At 34.4% G+C, this 7,926-nt stretch overlaps 1 protein-coding gene across 2 annotated transcripts; it reads right to left on the minus strand.

Annotated features, from left to right (window-relative positions):
• Positions 1-5,328: 5,328 nt before the first annotated feature.
• Positions 5,329-6,992, minus strand: LOC136200492 (uncharacterized). Of its 2 annotated transcripts, none has more exons than XM_065990867.1 (5): positions 6,777-6,992; positions 6,569-6,672; positions 6,002-6,173; positions 5,800-5,922; positions 5,329-5,715 (listed from the first exon to the last, which is right to left on the minus strand). In XM_065990867.1, the coding sequence occupies exons 1-5, from the start codon at positions 6,960-6,962 to the stop codon at positions 5,482-5,484; spliced, it is 819 nt and encodes a 272-aa protein (XP_065846939.1). In that variant the 5' UTR covers positions 6,963-6,992; the 3' UTR covers positions 5,329-5,481. The 2 variants fall into 2 exon arrangements, with proteins under 2 accessions (XP_065846939.1, XP_065846938.1); XM_065990866.1 differs by having other exon boundaries at positions 5,329-5,724.
• Between the last annotated feature and the right edge of the window lie 934 nt (positions 6,993-7,926).

Here is a 7,926-nt window from a genome sequence, read left to right on the forward strand (position 1 = left end):
ATACCCAAGTTAATCTAGAATGATATAAAAGATACAAACCATTTCTGTCCCGCAATAGCATTTACACGGGAAGGGCCCCACACGTCACTATGAATCAATGAAAATGGTTTGGATGATTTATATGATATTCTAGGATAGGTATTTCGAGTATGTTTTGCAAGTTGACAGATTTCACAGCAAAAGGAGTTTGGATTTTTATTAATAAATAAGGAAACATCTTTGACAAATACAAGAAATTTGGATGACCAAGACGATAATGCCATAACATAATATCACTATCTTTATTTGAAATAGATTCATTATTTAAAAAAAACAAACTGAACTTCTGAGCTGTTCCAATTGGTGGAGTGTGATCTTGTAGGATATAGAGACCAGAACACATCTTAGCACTGCCAATCATCTTCCCCGAATCCAATTCCTGAAACACACACAGATTTGAATAAAACTTAGTCACACAATTGAGATCACGAGTAAATTTACTGATAGATAGTAAATTACAGTCTAGTTTCGGCACATAGAGAACAGATGTGAGAGTTAGATTCTGATTTATTTTTACTGAACCCAAGCCCTCAACCTTAGATGATGTACCGTCGGCAATTTTCACTGTATGATGTTCTGAGCTCGGGTGAAACTCAAAAAAATATATTTGCATCACCTGTCATATGATCTGATGCTCCAGAATCAAGGATCCAAGGATTAGTAGGTCTTTTATTGACAACAAGAGCTACTGAATGATTACCTTTCATGGCTAACAGCCCTGTACCAGGTGTAGTTATGTTGGACTGACTCGGGAGTTTCTGAAGTGCCTCTAACTGTGCTTTAGTAAACGGTGATGAATCAGATCCACTTTCTATTCCTTCAGCAATGATACTTGAAGTGGCAGCAGTATGTCCATGACTTTCCTTGTCTTTCCATGACCTGGGCTTCCAATCTGCTGGCTTTCCATGAATTTTCTAGCATGTTTCCTTGAGTCCAAGCTTACGACAATGATCACACAATGGGCGTCCCTTCTATTGTCGATTAAATTGGTTGGTACCTTGGAATTGTCCTCGGGCAGCAAGGGCAGAGGAGTCCTGAGCAGCTGGAAGGATAGAAGAGCCCATCATGACTTTCTTCCTACTTTCTTCATGTCGAACCTCTGAGAATGCTTCTTTGACTTGAGGAAGGGGCTTGGTACTCATGATTCTACTCCTGACTGCATCAAGATCCTTATTGAGGCCATGGAGAAACTTGAATTTTCTCTTTTTCTCCATAATGCTCCTGTATAGAGTAGTATCTGCAGGGCACTTCCAAGAGTAGGATTCGAACAGATCCAGTTGTTGCCAATAGCGTGTAAGAGTGTTGAAGTATTGAGTGACTGAGGTATCTTCCTGGCGGAGATCATAGAGAGCAGCCTCAATTTCGAATAATTCTGATGTATTTTCAGAACTTGAATAAGAATCTTTTACAGCATCCCATAGTTCTTTAGCTGTAGCGTACAAGAGAAAATTTTCTCCAATCTCATTACTCATGGAACTAATCAGCCATGACTTAATCATGTGATTATCAGCTTTTCAAGTTTTGTACTTTGGATCATCAGTTTTTGGAGCAACTACCTCTCCGGTGAGGTATTCCTCTTTCCCTTTTCCACCGATACACATCATCACGGATTGTGACCATTGGAGATAGTTGTGGCCATTGAATTTGTGGCTGGTAACCAGAGAGGCAACCTCGGTACCGTGAGATGAAGAGCCAACTATGAGAGGTGGGTTCGAGATTAAGAAGGGATGGGAGGCTGTGTCTGAGAGTGAGGAGTCTTTTTCTGTTGTCATGGTGTTTTAGGTTAAGAGCGGCTTGAGAAAGAGGAGAAGAATGGCTGCTTTAGGTTAACACCAGGAAGGACGGCTGTTTTTAGGTTAAAAAAAGAAACGGCTGGAGAAAGATACGATTAGAGTAAAGAGAGCTCTGATACCATGTGGTTTTGTGAATAATCGTATATCTATTCATCAAAAGAATAACCTATTTATAGGCAGATTACAAATGTACAGATAACCTAGGTTAACTAATCTCCTAAAAATCAGGAACTAATTTCCTAACAATCAGCAGTATACAAAATAAGATAATCTCTAATTAGTTAGTATCCTTAAGGGATAAATACCAAATAATTAAAAGATATTTACATAAATCTACAATTACACTTCATTAAAAAGACCTTAAAAGGGAGTTATTACGGTTATCACTCAAACCTATATAAATGCCCATGTAACATGACAACAAAGGTACACACAATATGCGAACCCTACTTTTGTGATTATAGTTTATTCTCTCAAGAATATTATTGACTTAGGCATCGGAGTGTCCCCGGCCGATCCCAACGGTGCCTCACAGAGAAGCGTTCCGATCAAGAATTTTTTCACAAGATATCAAATTTATTTATATCATAAAAGTTAAGGAGCTTTACTAGAAGGTTGCCAAAAAATGACAATATTACTTGAAAATTTCAAGCATTCATCATCACTCCAATTGATGACTCTTCAAAAAGATATCAAAGTCATTGTCACTAGACCTGTTCACGAGCCGGACTCATACCGCGTCCAACAGGCTTTTATATAAAATTGTTCATCCTATACCCAGTCCAACTCGTTGTTAATTTAGGGGTGCTCGGACTGGACTAGGGCTCAAAAATCAAATCCCAAGTCCATCCCATATAAGTCCACCTAGATATATATGTATGATTTTTACTAATAAAAAATAAAATTTTCACTTAAAAATAAATATTAATATATAAACCTATTTTTACTTCAAAAAAAATATATAAACCTATAAATTTATTAATTAATATTAATAGGTGGATCGAGATGGGAAGATCTGTGCTATTTTTATAAATCTCAAATCCGCTCAGAATATAAACGGGCTTTAACGGACTGGACCGAACTGGACCTAAAGATAATTTTTCTTAAAAGTCCGACCCAAGAGACACGAGTCTGAACGGACCGGATAGGTACACGAATCCGTGCGGACCGGATGGGTACCTGAATTCGTGAACAGGCCTAATTATCACATCACTAAGAGCTTGTTTAGATGAAGGTTATTCAAGGTAAGGTATGGTAAGTATATGAAAGTTAGTTTGTTTGTTTTGATGTGTAACTGAGAAACAAGTGATGGTAGGTGAGGGTAAATTTTTCCTTGTTTTTTTTGCACTCGGATTTGGGGTAAGGAGGGTTAATTAAAAAACTTTCCAATAATACCCTCCTTTTTAATAAATAGCTGATTTTTTTTTACTAGCAAAATAAAATTCACTTTTACTATTTGCAACCCACTACCAATTTATATTGGGCAAAATTTTAATTGGTATGTTTTATTATCACTGGAATGTTGCAGTACACTTCAAGATTATTATATTTTGGGTTGTTTTATTATCTTTATCTATAATATTTTGGTTTGTTTTAAGATCATTTTATTTCTACTTTGAAATTGTAATAATTTGAAATTTCTTTTTTATTATTATTTTTAGATGAATCATCAAAAATATTATTGATGAAGATCTTGAGAATTTGTAATACATACATTATTTATTAGAAAAATTGCATACCATTGTTTTATTCAAATCTCTCTTAAAATAAAAACAAACACCCTTAACTAACACTTAGAATTTTATTTTGATTGTTACTAAGTGAGGATTTAATTTCCATATTTAGCAAAAATTAATATATAGCAATTTAATTAATTTTGGTTAGAATTTATTTAGTTTATAAAAAAAATAGAAGTCGTGATTAAGAGTAAGAGTAAGGATATAAAAGTAATTTTATACACAATTTTACCTTACTTTACATTCAAATCAAACATAATTACATTATTAAATCGTCACTTATCCTACATTCTATCCAAACACAACAAGTTATTTATAAACCTCACTTATTTTACCTAAACTTACTTTACTTTAAATAACTCTCAACCAAACAAGTTCTAATGATAAACCGGAGAGTTATAGTTACCTTCTCAAATCTTTAGGGTAAATTACATACGTGTTGTACAACTTTACCCATAATCACACTTTGATGTATAATCAAAATTTTGTCACACTAAACTATACAGCCTTCCAGTGACCTCCCACTAAAGTGTATAGCCGGTAATTTTGACCGGTCAACGCCTGGTCAATGCGTCACCTCATCACTTTTAACCTTCTAGCAAATAAAAGTGGATCCCACCTAATGTTAAATAACTAATTTACCCTTAATTATATTTTCTTTTATTTTTTATTTTTCTTTCATATTAATTCCATCTTTTCTCTCTCCTAAATTATTTCCCCTCTCCCTCTCTCTCTAATTTACCCAGAATGTATGAACTCCATACCCTTGCATTGTCACATTCTTAACCTTTCCCTTTCTCTTCCTTTAATCCCTTTCTTCCATTTCTCTCTACATCTTCTCTCTTACTCCTCTTTCTACAATTTCTCTCTCAAAATTGAACTCATTTAAATCTAAGAGAAACTTGAATTTCATCAATTCCGCAGATTATTTTGGTGAGGTTGGATTTTATAACACATAAAAAGCTCTGAACCATAAAATTGAAATAATAATCTTAAAAAAACTATAGAAATTACACATTCATTAATTCAAAAATAAAACAAGAACTTTCATTGCTTTGGACGGATTCTCCATTGCTTGCTATCTTCAATTAATAACTTAGCAATCCTCATAAATCATGTTATTGTACTTCTCAGAACAATAAGTAGCTGTGGGGACGGCGATCTGAGCGACTTGATGAAACAGAGGGAGCTTATTCAGTGAAGAGAGAGATTTTGGTTTTGGAACACACGGTGATCTGAGTTGCTTGATGAAACAAACGGGGATCTGAGCGGCTTGATGAAACAGAAGGCGATCTGAGCAATTTTGGTTTTGGAAGCTTGGAAAAATCTTTGAATTAAAAATCTAGTTTGAAAAAATCTTGATTTTGAAGGTTTTGAGAAATCTAGGTTTCTTTGTGTTGAAGAGATGGAAGAAAATATGAAAAGAGAGAAGTATGTGGAGGAGAAGAATAATTAATTGAAGGATGTAAAAGTAATTATCAATATTTGATGGCTTTTGAATTGAATTTATAAAATTGTAACTTAGTAATTGCACATGTCATGAGCTCATTATGTTAATGAAAATTGATGACATGGCGGTTTGACCAGCGTTGACCGGTCACAATTACTGACTGTACATTTTAATAGAAGGTGACTAAAAAAAGGTTGTACAATTTAGTGTAATAAAATTTTAATTGTACATTATTATGGATAAAGGTCATACACCACGCATGTAATTTACTCCAAATCTTTACTATTAATCTTATGTCAAGCAAACTATCAAACAGTCAAATTATAAATAATTAATTATATTTTCAGAAAAAACAAAAACAAATTTACAATATTATTTTGAATTGTTAATTTAATATATATATATATATATATATATATATATATATTTATATATATATATGAGTTTAAAATATGACATATTATCATGATCGGTCTTCGCGATCGCGAGTATCCAAAGATAAGGATGTGGACAGTTGTACAGCAGCTCTTGCAGCAGCAGCTGCGTAAGCTGCTGATTCAAAAGCTTCTAAAGCTGCATCTTCCACGTTTCTGTATTTCCTTTTTCCCTTCACCTTATCATCTCCATTCAATTTCTCTGCCCAAACTTCTTTATCATCATCATCCTCCATTAATGCTAATTTATAACACTCCTGCTTCTGCTTCTCCTGAAATTGTTCAAAATCAGAGTTCTACCTATTTCTTAAAATTATTTTCGATCCCTAAATTGCCAAAATTGGTACCTGTGCAGGAAGAGGAGCATGTTCCACCAAATCCAGGATGATACCATTTTCAGAAGCAATGTCTTTCAGAACTTTCATTTTGCTTTCTAAACTCGGCCGTTGTGTCGAAAGCTTTTGTATGATCTAAACCAAGATTTAGTAAATTCATTCAGAAGTTTGTTTGTTTTTGTATACATACATACATACAGAAGTATTTATATACCTTAGCATTTACACCACAATTGTTCCGCAATTCAACAGCACGAGTAACAAATTCCTTGCCATATTTGGACGCAAAAATTCTTCGAAAACCTTGTAGCTCTGGGAATTCTCCGCACCTTGATGACGCAAATATCAAGCTTGACATTGCTTCCTTCACCTCATCATGGCATTCCCTTTTTCCAGTGGCAGAATCAGAACCAAAAATTCGAGAGCTCAGAGGATAAAAGTTTAAGTAAAAATCACAAATCTTTTGTTGGATTAAGAATCAGCATCGAAAACCGTCGGAAATTGCGTCGTTAACAGGAAAGGATGAAATTAATGATATCCTTTTTATTTTTACTGACGGAATTTCCGTCGGAAATCTAACTTTTTCTTATTTTCTCCCAAGTCGGGGTCTACGGCATTTATGTAGTTTCTTCCTGTTTGGTTATAATCGAGAAACAACTGTTGCTAGTTATTTCGATAGAAAAATCAACTAATTCCTCTATACTACAGCTACTACGAGTAATAGAAAACAGTAAATACGAACATCTGAACAAAGTAGATCCGATCAGAAGAAACTAATTACCTCTCGTTTTTAAGCATGACGAGCCTATCTATAAGGAGGTAACAATATTCCTCTATCATAACAAACACATCCATCATATTCTGCTCCTTCACCATGTGCTCCACCTTTCCAGAAAAAAACATAAAAAAATGGATTCAGATTAAGAAAGAGTATCCAAAAATCAGTTAATTAATTACACAAAGAAGAAGAAGAAGAGTGAATTAGTTACACGAAGAAGAGCTTTGTCATGTTGGCCAAGATTTAGAAGCTGAAGAGTATCAGATTTAGCATTTAAAAAGCGGACATGGCGTTGTTTTTTGAGGACGGCAGCCCTGGAAATTGCTAGTTTTGCTAGAATCTTGAATTTAGAGGCCTTGAATTTCCTTCCCATAACACTGTCAAGACAACCTTCCATTTTTTGTCCCCTTTTAATGAACAAGGATTAGAATTACATGTATATATAGTGTTTTGAGATATGTCATTAATTTCATTTCACTTTGTTAAAGTATCTCAATTTGGATAATTAGAAAGGCATCATTCATAATTTCCTTAAACTTGCCTTTTAAACCGTTCAAGAAAATTGGGTAAATTACACCCATTACAACCTGACCAATTTTTACGGTAAGGTCTAAACTTCAAAATATAACATAAAAGTCATTTAACTTTACATTTTGTTATGTTCGTCGTTATTAAACTTCAATCAACGTTTTAAAATGGCCATTGGCGGCTTCAAAATAAAAAGTCTCAAAGTAATGATATTCTAAGCAACTTTAATTCTTAAAAAGTTTCAATTTGAGATCATTTAAGTGTTGTTTGAAGGAAGGAGAAAATTGATTTTTAAAGAGAGATTCAAAAATGGTGATTTTATAAAATTTTAAAATGTGATTTCATGGTAAATTTTGTTCTGAACAACTTTAATTCTTGAATATTTTCATTTTGAGTTTGTTAAGTGTCAATTTGAGGAGTTAGTTAAAGTTTAGTGGCCACGGATATAACAAATTGTAAAGTTCGCTGGTCATACCGTGAAAATTTGTAAAGTTCAATAGCCATGGGTGTAATTTACCCCAAGAAAATGTCCACCTGAACCGTCTAAATAAAATTAAGAATTCATTTTCTGATTCTTGTCACGGGGCCAAGTCGGAGCCATACCAAGACTTCATGTGACGTCGAGATCTTTTCCGGGTCTCGGCCAGCCAACACCTACCGAAGGGGTCTATCCCCTTAGAACATCAAGTATCTCATCAATTCGTATATCCGTAGTCCGTCCCGGAAGGGATTCCCGTTAGGACTCTAATCGAGCTGAGCCGAGCTTTGATGTGCTCAAACTCGGCTCGCTATAAAATTAACAAGCTCGAACTCGAGCCGAGCTTTGGCTTTTC

The sequence above is a fragment of the Euphorbia lathyris genome, chromosome 7 (assembly GCF_963576675.1).
Source record: "Euphorbia lathyris chromosome 7, ddEupLath1.1, whole genome shotgun sequence".
In the NCBI taxonomy this organism is placed as follows: Eukaryota; Viridiplantae; Streptophyta; class Magnoliopsida; order Malpighiales; family Euphorbiaceae; genus Euphorbia; species Euphorbia lathyris.

Bases quoted from the DNA above. Each gene is read 5' to 3' on its own strand.
- LOC136200492 (XM_065990866.1), bottom strand. From the start codon at position 6,962: ATGGAAGGTTGTCTTGACAGTGTTATGGGAAGGAAATTCAAGGCCTCT. The intron at 6,174-6,568 runs GTAATTAGTTTC...CACTGGAAAAAG, and splicing joins GTCATGCTTAAAAACGAGAG to GGAATGCCATGATGAGGTGA. The intron at 5,923-6,001 runs GTATATAAATAC...ATCTTGGTTTAG, and splicing joins ATTGTGGTGTAAATGCTAAG to ATCATACAAAAGCTTTCGAC.